The sequence below is a fragment of the Podarcis gaigeae genome, assembly GCF_964106915.1.
Source record: "Podarcis gaigeae genome assembly, chromosome: 9".
In the NCBI taxonomy this organism is placed as follows: domain Eukaryota; kingdom Metazoa; phylum Chordata; class Lepidosauria; order Squamata; family Lacertidae; genus Podarcis; species Podarcis gaigeae.
The window spans coordinates 42,999,128-43,018,437 of record NC_139685.1 but is presented as its reverse complement, the minus strand read 5'-3'; the positions used below and the strand labels follow the sequence as shown (position 1 = coordinate 43,018,437).

Below are 19,310 nucleotides of genomic sequence, written 5' to 3'. Positions count from 1 at the left end.
AAGAACACAAAAGACAACAAATAGTATTTACCTGAGGTTTACTCAGAGTAGACCCATTGAAAGTAATGAAGATGACTAAGTTAGGCCCATTAATTTCAGTAGGTCTATTCTAAGTAAAATTTAGTGAATAGCACCCTCTCTCTCCTCAGTGAATAGGACCCTCTCTCTCCTCAGACAATTAAAAAAATGCTTACACGGGCCTTTTTGATCCAATTTATCTGACATTTTTTATTCCTGACCAAAACATACGGATTATATGGACAGGACAAAACATACTGATTGTGCAAGAAATATAGTTTTTGTGTTTTATGACAGAACAATATTTTACCAACAACAAATATTTTAACATGCTGCTATTCAACTAAAACCATCCTACAAAAAATCACCATGAAAAAACTGACACTCTTGCTGTTAACCATGGAGAAAACCATAGTATCGTAAGCTCTATAATGCCCATGGAGAGTGGATGCCCTTTTAAGATTTTATATCCAGAAAACCATATCTTAGTCGGCTCTGCTATTTACTGCTTAGAGATGGAAGACTAACTGAAGCACAACAGAATTTAGAACTTGACACTTTGCCACATCAGGTACTGCAGGGGCCACAAGAGAATCCTTCTACACATGCCTCTGCACACACAGAGGAGAAATATGCTTCCGTTTGTGTGTTTGGATTCTTCTTACAATGAGGGGCTTTGTTCTGGCAGCCCATCTATACTGAAATTGATAGCTGACTCTGTGGCAGAACAAACCAAGGATGCTATCCAACAGTGCAGATGCTAGTAACACTACTTTCAGAGCACCACGGCAGCACAGCTTAGCTACGCACCCTTGCTCAAAATATTGTGTGCATGTGTGTGCATGGAGAGAGGGTGGGTAACTGGTGGCACGACAGCTGCCACTGCTGAGACTATGAGCAGGTCCCTGTATCAGGCCATTTGTTGCTGCTAGGTCACACCATCAACCTTCATTTTGTAAAATACTACAACTGCGTGCTTTAAAGTTGCCACTTTTTTTGCATGTGTCACTGCAAGTACAAAGGCTGTGCTACAGCTGGGGGGGAGGCACCCCTCCCAGGTTGGCACCTGGGGTGCGCCGCCCCTGCCCCCCCTGTAAACCCCTGCCCACAAGTATGCTTGTTCTTCAAGGAGTGCATCATTTCTAAATAGGAACAAATGTCTTAATCGACTCTATGCTACTGCGGCGTTACCCACATATTAAGGCAGACCATTTCTATGACAGAAAATTATAGCAAGTGTTACTTCTTCCACATTTCTAAAACGCATCCAAAGACCATGGCAGTGCTCAATAGCCACAATTCATCACATATTAGAATGTGGTCACAATAGAAAGAAACTCAAAATGGATGTGGGAGTACACTATGGGCTCTTGATTCCTTGGGCAGCAATACACAGCTCCTTTGAAACATTTCCCAGCTCTTAAAATGGATTATAAATGAACTGGTGGTACTTACTTATGAAAACGATTATAATCAGGCTAAACTTATCAAGGTCAATGTTTGGATTGGAAAAAGTATCACAGAACGTTGTATAGATGATCATCAGGAGCACACAGCTGCTAATAGCACCAAACGGAGGCTTCTTTCTCTCAAGCCACTCCTTGATGTATCTTCGGACAATCTGAAACATAGCAGGAGGAGAGAGAGGAAAGATCAACAGGTTGCCTCTTTTCAACGCACACAGGGAGCCAAGTTGGGCATCACAAAATGAATCTGACAGCGGAAAGACATAAAGAGAAGAGAATAATTTGGATGACGGCCACGGTGGATTTCAAAGCTTCCCTGCCACATAACTCTTCTTCTGGGGAATTTAACATTTGTAGTGCAACTTCCACTGGGCGTCCATAATGAGAGTATATTTTCAAGTACATTCAAGTCTATCCTTAATCATGCCAAATGTTCTTTGCTAGCTGTCACTGAGACATGCCCATTAAGCCTCCCCAAAGTTTATCTCCTCTGCTGATACTAATGGATGTATGTAATTATCACAGTCCCCTTTGCATCAACAGACAATTCCAAGTGTAACTTTGGGAATCTTAAAAATCTGACATCTTCAGGAATTTCATGTGAGCAGATAATCGAAAGTGATCCATGGAACATTTAAATATTTAAATAGCTAGCGATGCACCAGAAGTTTTTAATTAAATTATAACTCATGCTTGAAAAGCAAAAGTGCATGTGTTGTGGGAGCTTAAATAATTCAGAGTTTGAAGATATGGAGTTTTTGTAAATCGAAAGACAAATGCCAGTTGCATGCTTTTGGAATACCAGAATTAACGGAAGAAGATGAGCAAGCCTACAATGTTTAGTGCAACTTTTTCACATTCAGGAATTTGAAAATGAAATTGTTTCATCGGTTTTCCTCTCCCTTTATTGTTTGGAAGTACAGTAACTAATGGCAGCATGGCTCTAGAAATACAGGAGGCATTACATTTTGCTACTATTGACCAAAGCCTTCTTTCTGGACTTCCTCAAAGTTGTGACATAATTCCGGAAGGTGGTGCTGGAAGACTAATTCCCCCTGGGAATTACGGTACATCAGGGTGACTAGCCTGTAGTCCTCCAGATGTTGCTGGAATATAACTTCCACCATCTTTGATTGTTGGCCATACTAGCTGGGGCTGATAGGAGCTGATTGGGCAACACCTGGAGAATCTCAGGTTCAACCATACCTGTCCTACAGGGTTCCATCTTTTCTCCCCTTTCTTTTTAATCTACATGAAAGTGCTATGTGACATCAATCAAAGTATGCAGCTTACATTAGACTTGCAGGAAATTATATAAGCCAGGACTTGCATTAATTTTTCAGTCACCACATAACAAGACTTCTCAAGAGATGCCCCAACAGATTTTATTACTGCAGTGTTTATGAAGTAACACAGAAAGTTCATGCTACCCATTAATCCAGCTGTTGCCAACTTGGTACCCTCCAGATCTGGACTTTTTTGGACTACAACTCCTATCAGCCCCAGCTAGTCTGTTGGATTTGCCATTATATTTTTATAGGCTTCAAGTTATTTTTTTGTTTTCATTGATGTTGCTTCTGTACACCACTTGAGAGATTTTTGAAATATTAAATGGTTTAGATATGCTTTTAAATAAAATTTTAGAAATCAAAATCTTTCACAAGCTTCATTGGGAGGGCTTTCCCCTGAAAGGTAGAATACATAAGGCCTTTGAATAAATGAATGTGTGTGTACATGTCTCTGTGTATAGACTGGAAGCAGTAATTTAATTAAAGGCAGCTGTGAAAAGCCTGGAGCTTTGCAAGAGTGATACTACAGACTCCAAATCAGCACAAATTAATAGCAATGTGCTTTTGCACACAAACAGGTGCCATAACACATTTACTGAGCCAATATTTGCTCTTCAAATAAAGGCAGGTTATTCAAGGCTGATCACTAATCTACTTTGAACCTCTCATACTCTGGAACCAACAAGACAACAGTTCTCTATATTAAACTTTCTGTATGGTACTAGAGACACACTAACAGGCAGGCTCAGTGGAGTAATCACTGGGACTGGAAATATGAAACCTAAATTTAAAGCTCATTCACAAAACTAAGGGTGGAGTAACTCAGTCACGTTGGTCACATGACTTTAAAGACTGGCTGCTGCTTCTTTTCTGTAAATCAGGGCTGGGAAAGTGTCATGTCCAGAGATGGGGCTTTGATAAGGGAGAGAAAACCAATGTAGCAGAGCGCCAACAGGACCGAGTTATGAAAGGCACCTGTCTGAATCTAACCACTGCAATGAACTTGGTAAGTGGCAGCAAGGACACCATAGTCTCCCCCATATATGCTTATGGGTAGAAATACTGATCTATATCCAGAGTGGCGTGGTGGTGGGGGAATCACATGATGTAAATTAATGATTTGCTAGTGGCTACAACTGACAAAGGGATAAATGAAAAGCAGGTGCTGGGTAGAAATCTTAATAGGCATTGGGTAGCCTATTAGTTTCACAGCTACTATAACGAAATTAATTATTAGCATTTATATAACACTTTTACGAACATGAGTTTGACCAAACTGCGGGAGGCAGTGGAAGACAGGAGTGCCTGACATGCTCTGGTCCATGGGGTCACGAAGAGTCGGACATGACTAAACGACTAAACAATAAAACACTTTCTGCATATTCAAAGAGCTCCATGCACATTCTTCTCAGTAATTCTTACAACCATCTTGTATATTAGGTCCGTATTATTATCTCTATGTAGATGATATGGGCAGAGGACTTTGTGTATAGTTGAGGTGAGATTGAATTGGCGACTTTCCAGCTTAGCCATACACTACAGTGGTTCTACAACAAAGGATCTCAAACATGATTTGGCCCAAACAAGAAAACAAATAGTATGAGCCTCCCCAAGAAAGAAAAGTTATGCCCATGTCATACTCTATTGCAGCAAGTAAAGGTGGGTGTATGGTCCGTCGTACAAAGGCATCTGAGGCCACTGAGCAAGAGAGTGTCAAGATTGCTGCAGTTATCTATTATGGATTTAGTTACATTTTTCATATGCCACCTTTCCAACATCACACTTGAAAAAGATGGTCTATCCACCTGTTTCTATCTGAGGATATAACTACACATTACATGATGCAAACGCATGTAATTGAACCACGGCAGCCCTTTTATTTAAGGAAAAAGCACTTCAGGAAGTGGTAATCTGAAGCAGAGAACTGGGTGTGTGGCGTGCTTAGTCCTTTCCTCTCATGTCAGTTCCCTACCTGAAATTGCTACTGAAAAAGCATTTCCTAATATAAAAGGGTTATCACGGTTCAATTACACTTACTTCCATGCAACACATAGTCGGGCCTCAAGAACTTCTGAATCTAGAACTGTATGCACTGCATTCAGGGTTGCCTGCAAATGCTATATATCTTCCATTGAACTTACAACACTTGGTACAACTGCAGTGGTGATTCTAATAATGACACTATAGGAAGAGAATGCTAATGTAAATTTGATCTAAGTTAATTACATGGGAGGTCCTCCAAATCTCCTTTATTTACTGTATTTTTTAAAGGGGCAAATAGGAGCTTAATAAAAATCAGATGTGAGTTCATTGGCAATTTAGTGCCTGGATAGGATAGAATACCCTATAACGGTTCTGAGCTTATTGGGTCTGTGCTCTGAACAGATTCTACTTTTGAACTGCTGCCTTTGCTGACTGCTACTTCCCAGCCACTTTGATCTACAAAATCCCTTTCCTTTGAGCATCCCAAAGAAACACATATGACTCAAGTGCTCTCCCCTTTGAAGAAATGTGAAAAAGATCACAAAACAATGCAAGGTTTTAAATATAATTTCCTTTATTGACTATTAATATTCTGATGTAGCAATGTACTTTCCAAAAAGACGGATGTCAGAATATGCCTCTTCAAATGTTCTCTGCTTTGATTTTGTTATTTTTTCTTTAGCTTATTGCTTCTTTAAACTTCAGTCTCTAAACATCATATACATTAATGTGTGTGTTTATGAATAACATCTTGTTCAATGAGCAGGATGCAAATCACAATATTGTGTTCTATTTAGTTTTAGATGAGTGTTACACAAGCTCTTGCATTTTATTAAAATTCCCTAAACAATCTGAAGGTCATTTTCAAACTTCTATTTTTAAATGTTAAAAACACTGCAATTCAATACCATAAAACAAACCTTTCATGACATTTTTAGGGTGCTGTATATTATATTTTCCTTTGTTTACCTTCCTATCAAGAATTCATCTGTCTGTAGTTAAAGTCAAGTGTCAGATAAGAGTGAACTATGGCATGAATGCTGTTAATCTGTCATCTCAATTTTTCTGAACAGCTTTTCAGCAGTGTTGGCCTCCCAGAAGATTGCTGCTTCTTCCTGAAATTCAGCTGAAGTTTAGCTGTAAACAGGGCCATTTCTATATGGATTAAAGTTACATTCTAGTTTAAAATGTTTCTTAAGAAATGCTGTAGCTTTATTTACTTTAAATGCCAAACTATATTGAAAGGGCAAGCCTATGCACAAGTCAGAAGGAAGTTCCACCAAGTTCAGTGTGCACAGGACTGCAGCCTGAAAGCCTGTTCATAAAATCAACCTAGTTCTTGCTTGAGTAAATTATCATTGGTTTTCCTTTTTTAGTTTCCCATGGAAAATTGCTCTTAAAAGGGGGGATTCGTAGCTGATGCTTTATAGCTCCTTTATCTTTTGGGTGGTTGTTGTCTAACTGTAATTTGCTCAGATATGTTTTATGGCACTCAGTTTTAGGGAGTGAGGAAAAGATATGCCTGGGACGAGATCAGCTGGGGAAACGGCAATTACAGTGATTCTGAGCAAGGGTAGATATAGAGTGAGAGGAGGCACAGGCCAGGTGACACAGAATAGACAATCAGTGTGCCAGGCCCCTCTCCAGCTTGAAGAATGGTGGTTGTCCTATCCGCCAACCTTCAGGTTTGCAGCTATTACTGTTGAACGCCAGATTGACTTTGAATAAGATTTTTCCTAACCATGATTTGATTGTGGATAAGAAGGCTGACCTGGTCTGTATCACCAAGACCTGAGTGGGTGAGCAAGATGGATATAAAATTGCTTGCATTTGCCAAGACCTTGACTCCACTGTTAAAGCAGACACATCTCAAGAAGTGTCTGTCTAGTCCTAAGGGTTGGACGAGTTTCTGTTAGTACAGCCCAAAGACATGGTCAAGGTGCTTGGTTCAATCTGGGTGACAACCTGTGAGAGAGGGGTCAGCCTTGGCCAGGATGGTGATTGGGTGGTCTCTGCCTGCTTAAAGGAGGATGTGGCAAGACCAATCCTTAAGAAATTCTTATTTTATACAGACAATCTAAGTAATTAATGACCAGTTGCTAATCTTCCCTTCTTGGGCAAGGTCTCTGAGCAATGGTTGTGGAACAGATCCAGGCTCTCTTGGATGAAACCAACTTTCTAGATCCATTTCAGTTGGGATCCATTTCAGTTGACTTCAATATGGAAACTGAATAGTGAGCTATGCTGGGAAAGAGGAAGGGTGAGTGTGTTCCTGTTAACTCTACTCAATCTCTCAGCGGTTTTCAATACCTTTGACCATGGTATTCTTCTGAAACAGCTAAGGTGGAGTTGAGTGGCACTGCTCTACAGTGGTTCCAGTCCTACTTGGATGGTAATTTTCAGGTGGTTGTGCTTGGATAATACTGTTTGGTGCCATAGAGCATTTAGTGTGGAGGTGTGATTTTATCCCCCACACTGTTTAACATCTCCATGAAAATGCTGAGTGGGGCCATCCAGCATTTTGGACTACATTGTCTGTAATATGCTGATGACACACAGCTCTACTTCTCCTTTACATCTGCAGGTGTGCCAGTGGATGTGCTGGAAAGTTTGCTTTGCCTCAGGAATTGACTGGATGAGAGCTAATAAACTGAAGCTTTATTCTGACAAAACTGAGGAACAGTTTGTAGGTGGTTCCCTGGACCAGAGGGATGAGATGGGGCCAGCTTGGGATGTGGTTATACTCCCTCTGAAGGAGCAAATACGTAACATGAGATACTTCTGGATCCATTAGAGTTACTTAAGGCTCAGGTTCCCTCAGTGGCATGGAGTGCCATCAACTTCTGCTAGTGGCCAGTTGTGCCTAACCTCTGTTGTCTACCCTCTGGTAACCTCTAGGATGGACTACTACAATGTATTCTACATGGGGCTGCCTTTGGAGGCAGTTTAGAAACTGCAGCTGGTTCAGAATTCAGCAAACAGATTGATGATCAGGACAGGACACTCTGATCATATAGCAGCAATTCTGGCACAATTGCATTGGCTACCATTTAGTTTCTAGGCTCAATTCAAAATGTTGGGTTTGACATTTAAAGCCTATGCAGCTCAGGACCCTAATTCCCCCAAGGACTACCTATCCCCAGACCCTGCAATCATCATCTGAGGCATGAAAATGAGCTTTTCCAGTGGCAGTTCCTTGCTTATGGATTGTTCTTCCCAAGGAGGAATACCTTGCACAATCTGTCTCTATTTTTAAAAGCCAAGCAAAGACTTCTCTTTATCCAGACTTTTGGCCCTTGTTCTCTTATCTCTATAGATTTTATTAGTTATAGTTTTTATTAGTTATAGTTTTTATTGGTTGTGTTTGTTTTAACTGGACGCTTTTGTGAGGAAAGCGACTAACAAATATAAATAATAATAATTATTTGCTTCCTGCTTGAGCAATGTTTTGGGGACAGATTAGACCACTCCACCTGCAAAATCCACTTGTACAGTTCACTAGCAGAATCACTATATCTCAAGAGAGCAACCCAGTGAGCTTACCAAGTAGAATTCAATTACATATATCTATATATTTACATTTTAAATCGGTGCAATTGTAATAACTAATTTGAGTTTTAGTTAAGGACAGTTTAATATGAAGCGCCCACTTCAGGCTGGCAAACAAATCACCAGTGGGCAACTACAGAATGCATGAATGATAATGTACAGACATGGCTTTTATTATTTATTCATAGAGAACAGTGGGTTTTGGTGTGCTGCTTTGAAAAATGTTCAAACTGGTAGAATATAATAAAAGCACTGTGAAAATTCTATTTCATTAACTTTTAATCATAAATCACTCTTTAAAATAAAACATAAAATAAAAGTCTGTCACAAGCACTTAGTTCTAGAGAAGGGAGAAGGACAGCAGAAAAGGGAAGGGAAATACTGTCATGGTACTCATTTTTCTGGTACCTGTCACAATCCTGTTAGAATGAGACAACACAAACAAAAGAGGCCACAATCTTTGTCCAGAGTCCCAGTATTGGGGGGGGGGGCGGAGAATAGGGCAATGTGGCTTAGAGACAGGTGAACAAAGTGCTTTATATCACGCAGAAATATTTTACCACATGTGGTACAGAATTGTGAATATTTGGCTCCAGCACATCACTGTGGCTCATGCACAATGCAACCCAGATCTATCTGGCACTGAAATAATATAACGTCAAGACAAATCTTCAACAAAGTCTTGAAGGGCAGGTGTTGAAGATAACACATGGGGAAGAACCTTAGCTTAGGAGCAATGCAGCACATCCTCTGCATGCAGAAGGATCCAGAATCAATTACTGGAATCTTCAGATGTGGCTTGGAGACTCCTGTCTAAAATCCTGGGGTACATGTTGTGAGTCAGTGTAGAGAATCAGTATACTGAGGCTTCCTACATTTCTCAATCCAACTGGGTAGAGTTAACTTGATACAGCAGAAGGTAAATGGGGATTCACATTAAATGCACATTAAATGCACACCTCAATTTTCATTCCTTCACTAAAGACAACATCAGTGGGCAGTGAAACTACCAATGCAATACAGAAAGAAAAGGAATGTCATCCCGCTGCCTGGCAACAGGGACATGCCTCCCTTTCACCTCTATTCAGAGTGAGGGCAAGGGGGGGTGTAGGGTGCTTAAATTTGCCTTTTGTGATGTAAACATGCAGCCTTAATCTACCTGGGTACTTTGTATTTGATCATCATTTTCATTATATGATCCTTATATGGGAGCTTAATGATACACACATTCTGAATGTGTGCTTTTAACTTCTAGCTTATTAAACAGCTGAAATATGTTCTGACTTTAGAGTCAAAAGACCTGAACATCAACATGTCATGCAACTAATATAACTGGTAACTTCATACATATATGTATAATGTGCAAGCATGTTATTAAAGTAGCCAGATTGGCATTTAGTGTACACTTATCTGTAAAGTACATGCAGTGGCCTACTTGTATTCTTGTAACACAAGTACAGTTCAAAAATGACAGGATAAACATTTTTCCTGAAAAAATCCATGTATGAAATATATGGTATTTAGGCAGTACACAAAAAGTGGGTCCCAGGGCAAAACTTAGCTGCTTATACTTAACTGGACTTAACTGGAATAAATAAATTCAAATTCTGAAATCGTGGGAGAAGGCTGGAAAATCCTTGTGACTTGTGGCCTGAAGAGGATGTCAGTGAGCCCAAACTCCAGAAATAAATGTTTAATTTTTTTTTTTAATTTATGGGATCCAAAATGGCAGGTGGGAGCTCTTGCTGCTGCCCAGTACCCCACTCAACAGTGGGCTCAGATGTATTGTTCCCTGCTTTTTCTTGCAATCTAGAGGCAAAGGTACTGGAGAGCATGGAAAGCAGGTAAAATGGATGTTTAGAGGCTTTTTAGTGGGTGCTCCCCGGTTATGTGTGGGGGCCCCCCAGAACATAAACCCCACATAAGTGGGGAGTCGCCTGTATAACCGAATATTAACCTTATTTTTTGTGTACAAAACCATGAATCTTACTCCCAAAAATCCATATATACACTATTTAAAATAATAGCATGTATGTATTTTTATCCTAATTTTCACCTTGGGAGACCTACACAAATTGCTTGGGCCTTGACCAATATGGATATATGGACACACATGCAGGTTCCTGAAACGCAGTATACAAATACTCAAAATATAAATAAATGCATTATATACCCTTACAAGAATATATAACACATATAAACAAACAAACAAACATGAAAAATGATTACCAGAAATGCTTAATTTCTTTTAGCAAGCACAACTAGCTCTTGGGTAATCTATTTTACTTTAGCACATGCTTAGATGCAATGAACCACATTTGATTTGAAGATTTGAAACAATTAGCGGTGCAGCTTCATCAAGGAGACTTTTTCTAAATCAAGTCATTTGCAGACCTTTACGATACTTTCACAGCTCATTTACACCAAGATTACCATTTTCTTCCCCTACTTCATGTTCCCAAACACTTTTTAAAGATAGATATGTAAAAGATTCATCAGAGGGAGTGAGGGACAGCTGCTCATTCTCAAGTAAAATCAATGTGGCTTCAGGGAGCATTACACTGTCATCTCTCTGTTATTAAATGTCACTATCCAGAGGCCTTTTTCTAAGTGTCAGACTCCTCTCTTTTACAGTCCATAAGACTTTAGAAACATTATATATGTATATTAAAAACATACCTGTCCAATTATGAGTGGAACTACAACGGTCATGAACAGTTGTGAGAATATAGATGAGAAAGGCACAGAGGAGGAGGATCCAAGCTGTGAAAGAAATTAAAAGCATGATGTTAATATGGAATTTTAACTGCTAATGAATTACCAATAAGTTTAAATGTCCAGATATATAAAACATAAATCTGTATAAATCTGTACTTATGTGTGTAAACTCACTGTGGCTTACTTCTGAGTAGACAGGTACTGGATTGCACTATGTATGTTCTAATTTTGCAAGTCTTGAATACTGATTACACAGCTAATATTAGTGATGGGGAATCTGTGCCCCTTCAGATGCAGTTCCCATCATCCGTAATCACTGGCCATGCTGGCTGAGACTCATGGGAGTTGGAGTCCAACAGCATATGGAGTGCCTCAAGTTAGCCACCCATGTTAAACCAAGTTCTGCAGGTTTCCATCCTATCTCCCATGTTGCTTGCATTAGGAGAGCCACATCAGGAGGCTCCCCATCCAAGGTCATACAACAAACATACATAATCTGATGTAATAAATCTAGCATCTAGGGGGCTGCAAGTCTCCTACCCCCAGATCACAGGATAAAACATAAAGTCATGCTTCTCAGCACAATATAAAGAAAATGAAATACAATGAAAATGTCCTGAAACCTTATTGGGTATCCTAGTTTTTAGGCTTTTCTAAAACATTGCTACTAGTTTTAACCATGGCTTGCAAAATAATTGTGACCTTACTTCTATTCCAGTTTACAAACAAAACAAAAACACCAAAAGACAGGATAGATTTGCCCTGGTACAGAGTTCTCAGATGGAAATCAACTTTCAGGCCCTTATTTCTCTCTCAGACCAGCTGTTCAATTTCTCTCCTTTTTTTGGCAAAGAGGACAAATATCACAGCTGTGGTATTCTCCAAGGAAGATGCTGCATCTGTAACTGCCACAATTGCATTAGTGGAGTCAGATGAAACACTTCATATCAGTTGTGCCAAATTGCAATCCCTCATCCACTTCGTTAAGTCCACTTCAGAGGCAGTCTTCGGGGCTATGCTCCTCAGAGCGTAAACATTTTTTAAAAAAGAAAGCCAGGTTGTGTTCTTGCATCCTCCTAATCATATTGAGGTTGTAGAATCTACACTAGAACATCTCTAGGAATTCAAGCTAATAAAGGATACAGTGGTTGGTTAAGCTACTATCTGGAATCCACAACCTGTCTCCAAACACCATTCCAAATGTTGGCACTTTCCTTTAAACTCTGCTGTTTTAATAATCTCACTGGTTTTATGATTCAGTGTTTTAAATGGGTTTCTACTGGCTGTCAATTGCCCCGTGTATAAATGTTTAAATAAATAAAGGAAATCATCTGATTGCACTTTTGTCTGCTACAGAGAACTGAGAGTGAAGGTATTTCACTACAGGGATGCAGAATATGCTTTACTAAGCATAAAACTACAGTTCAGTAAAGGTGTAGACAGGAATGTCTACCAAATGGTACCTGCTAGTTCTGCAAAACACATGAAAAAGGAAGTTCCTGGAATGCATTCCAATAAAAGAAGATTCACCATATCCATGATTTCCCAGGATGCTCCTGTTTGTAGTCTTCAAATGTCCCTGGATCCAACACTATGCCTATTAGCCTAGTAACTGGCAGTGCCAGGAATACATTTTCCCAACACCAAATTAGTTAGAAGGAGGTATTGCTTTTTGTCACCCCAGACCAAGGGAGAGTAATTAGGATCTTTGCAAACTCAAAAGTAAGAATACTGCAGTGTGACCTACAGGATGCTGTCCTTGGTGACTGCTTGGAAACTAAAAACTGGAACAATATGTGCTGCTAACAGCACCTTATACTGCTTCTCTAGTATCTCCAAATGCTTCCTATTGCATTTGTGATAGGACAGCATTCATATATTTAACTTCATCTATCCAAACTTCTAGTTCAACAAAAAACCCTGGAGATTTTCCCACTGTCCTTCTTTCAGCAGACAGATTTCTACATTATTCTTAGTAACATATTCCTAAAATACATCTAAGTGAAGTGGTCCAGAGGAATGTAACTCTGTTATTCGGGTTTCAGGACAGTTGCGAATGTTCAGATGTGTCTATTTAGCTCACTCAACATGCACTCAGCGCCCCCCAGCCCACTGGAGGAGCTTGACTGACTGAACATATATTGTGAAAGGCAGCATGTCAAATGGTTTTGAGTCTATGGTTAAATAATCAAGTCTAAATATGAACTCACCATCCTATTTTCACCCTTGCAAAATCAGCAAAAATGCAAACAAAAATTCTGCTAAAACGCTGACCAAATGTACATTACAATTCATCTTTCTCTTTCCCTGTTGTCATATCCTACCCTCTTACCTCACAGGTTTAGAAATATAGCTCAGCCATCATTCCAGGAGAGTGGAAAACCCCACTATTCGCTTTATTAGTGTCAAAATGACTGATACAAATAAAGGAATTTCAATAAAAGTGAGTGAATGAATTAAGAAAAAGGGATAAGCCAAAGAAGTGGAAAGTTTCTCTTCATACAAAAATATTGTGCTACTAACATTGCATAGGATAGTGAACTCAAATAAATGAAGTACTACATGACAGATATACAAAGCATTGTGAGCACTTAAACAAATCCCACACACATTCAAGACTTTATTTTCAGCATGCTGCTGAAATGTTGCCCAATGTGTCATTCATAAATGGGGCCATTTGAGTTTAGCCCTTGAATGGGGGCAGGCTTGATTTTCAATTCTCAATAGCTCACATTAAGTACTAGGGGTCAGGTACTACAGAAGAGAGTCAACAAAATCCACTATTAGCAACTGGAATGGGTTAATCCTATGTGGAAAGTGTTTTTAAGTACAGTAGAGATGTTTTCTTTCTACCATATGAATGAATGGTATCATTTTCTTTAGGTTGTCCACTTATTCAGAAATTTTCATACAGATATGAATATAGCTGAGTATAATTGGGAACAAACGCTCAGTAACACTTTAACAAAGTTTAATTAGACACAGAAATGACTTTTAAAATTGAAAAGGCTGAAAGATACTGTTTCTTAAGTGAGGTTACAATTACATGAGACCCAAAAAACCCCATCATTAAGGTAACATAAATCCTGAATATTTTTCTTGAAAGGAATTAATCAAATATTAAGTTCGGTCACAGTATTCTTTCAAATACAAAACTGTCTTACATTTAATACCATTCATTTAAGAAAATTAATAATTTATGCAAAATGTATAATTTATTGTAAGTGCTCACTCTTCCCTTTGTGTACTTCAGCATTTCTTTAACAGTTACTTCATATTACTCATTTTACATTAACAAGTATCTGGAAGCAAAGCAGTGTGAAGTATTAAAAGCTGCCAGTAATAAATTTTGTGCAAATAGCATAAAATATAAACTGTAATCAATAAATGTAAACCTATCTAGAAGGAGAAGTTCTTATCTTACTACATTACACATACAGATTAATATACTCATTATTGTGCTGCTTTGAAACCTTAGAGAGCAGTACAGAATAGGAAGTAAAAGTTAAAAAGTCTGCTTCTAGGCTCCTTTTTGGGTCAGGAAACCAAAATATAAATGCAAGTAATAAATAATAATTGTTACTAGAAAATATGGAAATTCACGGAGTTTACATACACATACGATGATATTCAACTGAAATTAATGGGCCTAATTTAGTCATGTTAATTAATTTCAACAGGTACTCTGAGTAAAATGTAGTTAAATAACACCAATCTCCCTTTTACTCATTAACCCTCATACATAACCTCATCAACACATGCTCCTGGCACAAACAAATATCCCGCTCATGACATTCACTTTCCTTACGTAGTCAAAAGCACACCATCCCCTCAGTCTAAGCACCCCTTTCCCTGCAAGGAAGGAAGGTGGTCCAGTCTTTAAGATGGCACCAAGACATATCCTGCTACCCTCACAACACCAATGAAGAATATTGGTGGAAGGGTTTCATCCTATTCCTACCCACTAATTTATTCTTGCAAATCTTCCCTGTAAAGCCCTAGCTGGGGCTCTGAAACAACAAAGAAACCCAGTTGCAGGAAAATGGAACTGAGGAGGTTTGAGCAGGAGAATTAGCAGAGGCAGGAGAGGTTAAACACTCTTCCCAGGAAGCAACCAATTGTCCTAATTTGGCCTTTAGACAGAGTTTGGTGGAGAAGAGTGAGAGATTGGGGGCTCTGAAGGCTCCAATTAGACAATGTGGAGCTAACAAAAAAAGGCAAGAACTTTGACAACTTGTACGAGCCACTTCAATGATTTCATACTTCACAAAAATGCAATTTATAATGATAATAATAACTACCAATGTATTCACATGCTAATGATTTCTCCCATTTTAAAGATTGCATAATTTCCCCAAAAACTTCTTTTTCACATAAAACTGCACTCATAATGTTTTCCTTACACCTTTCAACCATCATGTGCAAGACAACAGAAAATATCATAAAATCATGTCTGCATGCATCTCTAAGTTCAGTTTTATAAAGAGAAATAGGGGATGGATGCAAAAGAAGAGGCAAGACTGAAGCCACGGTTAGGGGCAGAAGGCAGGGCTAGGGGCATACTGTGTGATTACTAGGGGAGATAGCAAAAAGGAGGTGTTGATATGAGGACTAGGAACAAGGTTTTTAAAAATAATTGCAATGGATCAACATCTTACCAATGCGGACAACCTTAAGGTGGTTTGAGAATAGAAGCAAAACTGTGAGCAGGAATGACAAAACTGTTCCCTTGAGACATGGTATGGGGCTTCTTTTCCAAAGGGAATACTGCCTCCCACCACCAACATATGCCACTAATTAGGAACAGGACTAAGTAGAACACTTTCTTGATTTAGAGAGAAGAATGCGGGTGGCGCTGTGGGTTAAACCACAGAGCCTTGGGCTTGCCGATCAGAAGGTCGGCTGTTCAAATCCCCATGACGGGGTGAGCTCCCGTTCAGTGGCGTAGCATGGGGGGTGCAGGGGGGCCGTCTGCACCGGGTGCAACATCTGGGGGTTAGGGGTAGGGGGCGCAAATCCACGGGTTAGAGGGTGCAAATTACTTGCCTTGCCCCGGGTGCTGACAACCCACGCTACACCACTGCTCCCGTTGTTCGGTCCCTGCTCCTGCCAACCTAGCAGTTTGAAAGCACGTCAAAGTGCAAGTAGATAAATAGGTACTGCTCTGGTGGGAAGGTAAACGGCATTTCCGTGTGCTGCTCTGGTTTTGCCAGAAGCGGCTGAGTCATGCTGGCCACATGACCCGGAAAAACTGTTGGCTCCCTTGGCCAGTAAAGCAAGATGACCACTGCAACCCCAGAGTCGTTCACGACTGGACTTAACTGTTAGGGGTCCTTTACCTTTACCCTTAATGTATTCTGAAACACACCTCCATTAGTTCAGACAGAAAAGGTAAAGGTAAAGGTAAAGGTACCCCTGCCCGTACGGGCCAGTCTTGACAGACTCTGGGGTTGTGCGCCCATCTCACTCAAGAGGCCAGGGGCCAGCGCTGTCCGGAGACACTTCCGGGTCACGTGGCCAGCGTGACATCGCTGCTCTGGCGAGCCAGAGCCGCACACGGAAACGCCGTTTACCTTCCCGCTGGTAAGCGGTCCCTATTTATCTACTTGCACCCGGAGATGCTTTCGAACTGCTAGGTTGGCAGGCGCTGGGACCGAGCAGCGGGAGCGCACCCCGCCGCAGGGATTCGAACCGCCGACCTTTCGATCGGCAAGTCCTAGGCGCTGAGGCTTTAACCCACAGCGCCACCTGCGTCCCATAGTTCAAACAGAACAAGTGATCAAATTTGACAGACAAGAAAGTCCACATTTCTTTTCTTAATTGCTGCATTTGATCTGGGGATTTGGTGCAGTCAAAGGCTGAGGGAGTGCTGGCAGTCTCAACTAACTTTATGTTCCAATTTTGCTATATTACCCAGCATTGTCAGTGTCAGGTAAACCAGAAAAATATGTGTAGGGAGCTAAGCAACGCATAAAGAAATTTCACTTAGTTCTTCTAAGGGTAGCACTTCAATTCACTATATGGAATCCTAAATTACAACCTTTTCTAGGATATTTAAACCCTTCTAGGTTAAACACAGGTAAACAAAAACATTTTCTATATAGTAGACCATACCTAGAATTTCCTCTCTGGAGATTTCTAAGTTATAATTCATAGCTGATTTTCTCTTTGTGTCATTTCCTTTCTCCCTTGTTACACATCTACAGCCATGTAAACCAAATGGGAAATTAGCTACTTATTTCAGCAGGGTTGAAATAAGAATTAAATATATTGTTAAACGTTCCTCTGAAATCCCTCTTTCAAAGTCACATACAGAGCACCAAGCAACAAAGACGACATTTGAGAAACACAGAATAAAGTCTCTTGGTTTCATTCTAGGAATATAATTCAACCAAACTAATAGATGGTTGAACAAATATGCCTCCTGATTTGAAGGCCAGCAGCAGGTAAATGTGAGCAAAATTTGGTTAATAGCCCCAATGGCTTTAGCAATTTGTCACCATACAAGATAATAGTCCTGATAAACACAAAAAAAACTGTTCACCATTTTAGCTCTCTCTGTGTGTTTTAACATCTCCATTGAAGTTTATTGTTTATCTCAGTCAAAAGAGCAGGCAAGGATTTAGAAATACATATTTATTGGTTCCCTATCTTGTACTTAAAAATGGCAACCTGAAAATCACAAATATATTTCTTCTTTTTTCAACTATACAGATATAAAGCACATTTATCCCGTTACTTACAAAAACAAAATCCTGCCAAGTCTTACATTTCCATTATATTGTCTAAGGGCCCCTCTTAATCTGTTTGCCATCAGAGGGTGGTTGGTTTCATCTCTGCTGCCCAATCTCCAGCCAGAGGAACCTTTAGGAGGAGGTTGCTATCACAGGCCTTATTTCTATGTGTATTTTAATGAGCAGAATAGACTGAAAGATTATGAGTCAAGGGGGTGTGGAGTGTGTGTGCAAACGTTTTCTTTTTGCCTGCTATTTTGTTAACGTTGCTAATATTGCTTTGTAAATTATAAATAATGTATTGATCATATGACTTTTGCTTTAATTGTGATGTCTAGTTTATTTTTTAGTAGTTGCTTTGTTAACAGTGTTATAAAGAAGGTAATTGTTTCACTGATGATTTGTTAATTATTCCGTACGATCCATGCTGTATTTATGATGTTTTATTACATTGTAACATGTTACTGTTATTTACTGTTTGCAAACTGCTTTGGGATTCATTTGAATGATAAGCAGCATAGGAGTATAAGGAATCAAATCAAAATCTAGAGCAGATACTGCCTACATAGGAGAAGATAGATCTTCCAGTAAGTTACTTGCCATTTAATGCTGCTCCTTGTTTTGGTATCAATGCAACTGCTAATCTAGATGAGCACATGGTGATAACTTCTTCCATGACACATTTTTATTTATATCAACTTAGAAAGTTGTCAAGAACTAATCATGTGTATTTGATCATTGAAAATAGTCTGGAACATTCAAAATGGCCCCTTTTCCACATCTAATATGACACTACTTAACAGTCAATGTGATGATGACAGAAAGAAAAGCAATATTAAGATACTCACAAAAAGCAGCAGGAGTAAGGGAGTTATCACAATGCCCTGAAAGAAATCAAGAAGTTGATTAGTTTTTCTTCACCACACCAAATATGGAAGCATGAAGACATTAGACATCACCCTGAAAAACATTTGGGCATCTATTTACAAAGCCACTGCAATGTCACTTTTCTGGTAACATACAACCATGATTTGTGATGCTGAACTGATATACAACTTTTAAAACACTTCTGTGCCAACAAACAGAAAAAGTTTAGCTTCACTTGGAATAACAGGTTTGGAATTGCCCAAGAAAGATGTTAAATTGGTTTTGTATGCCACAACAGCTGCTAGAATTTTACTAGCCAAAAATTGGAAAACACAAGAATTACCAACAGTGGAAGATTGGCAGATGAAGATGATGGACTTTTCGGAGCTAGCTGACCTGACGGGAAGAATCCGCGACCAGAGAGAAGAGAAGAGGAATACCAAGAAGATTGGAGGAAATTTAAGGACTATTTGAATAAATATTGTAATATAAAAAACTTAGAAACTACTTGAAAGTACCAAAAAGGCCTAGGATTAAATTAGGATTCAATTATATAAATGGGATTTAGAATAGTAAGAAAAGTGAACAAATTTGATTATAATTGGAATATTGATGTTTAATAATGATATTGGAAAGCTGTTACATTCAAATACAAGGAAATTCAGAAGGGAGGGATTAGAGGAAAT

The 19,310-nt window shown here is 39.3% G+C and overlaps 1 protein-coding gene across 5 annotated transcripts in view; it reads right to left on the bottom strand.

Moving 5' to 3' along the window:
• Window positions 1-19,310, bottom strand: part of SLC10A7 (solute carrier family 10 member 7) — a 125,127-nt gene that overhangs the window by 25,082 nt on the left and 80,735 nt on the right. For 3 of the 5 annotated variants that reach the window (XM_083755896.1, XM_083755892.1, XM_083755895.1), the window contains 3 exons: window positions 18,606-18,641; window positions 10,985-11,068; window positions 1,474-1,639 (listed from right to left, as the gene is read on the bottom strand). In XM_083755896.1, the coding sequence (XP_083612022.1) occupies window positions 1,474-1,639; window positions 10,985-11,068; window positions 18,606-18,641 (286 nt within the window). The remainder of the gene's footprint in view (window positions 1-1,473; window positions 1,640-10,984; window positions 11,069-18,605; window positions 18,642-19,310) is intronic. The other 2 variants (XM_083755894.1, XM_083755897.1) reach the window with 1 other exon arrangement.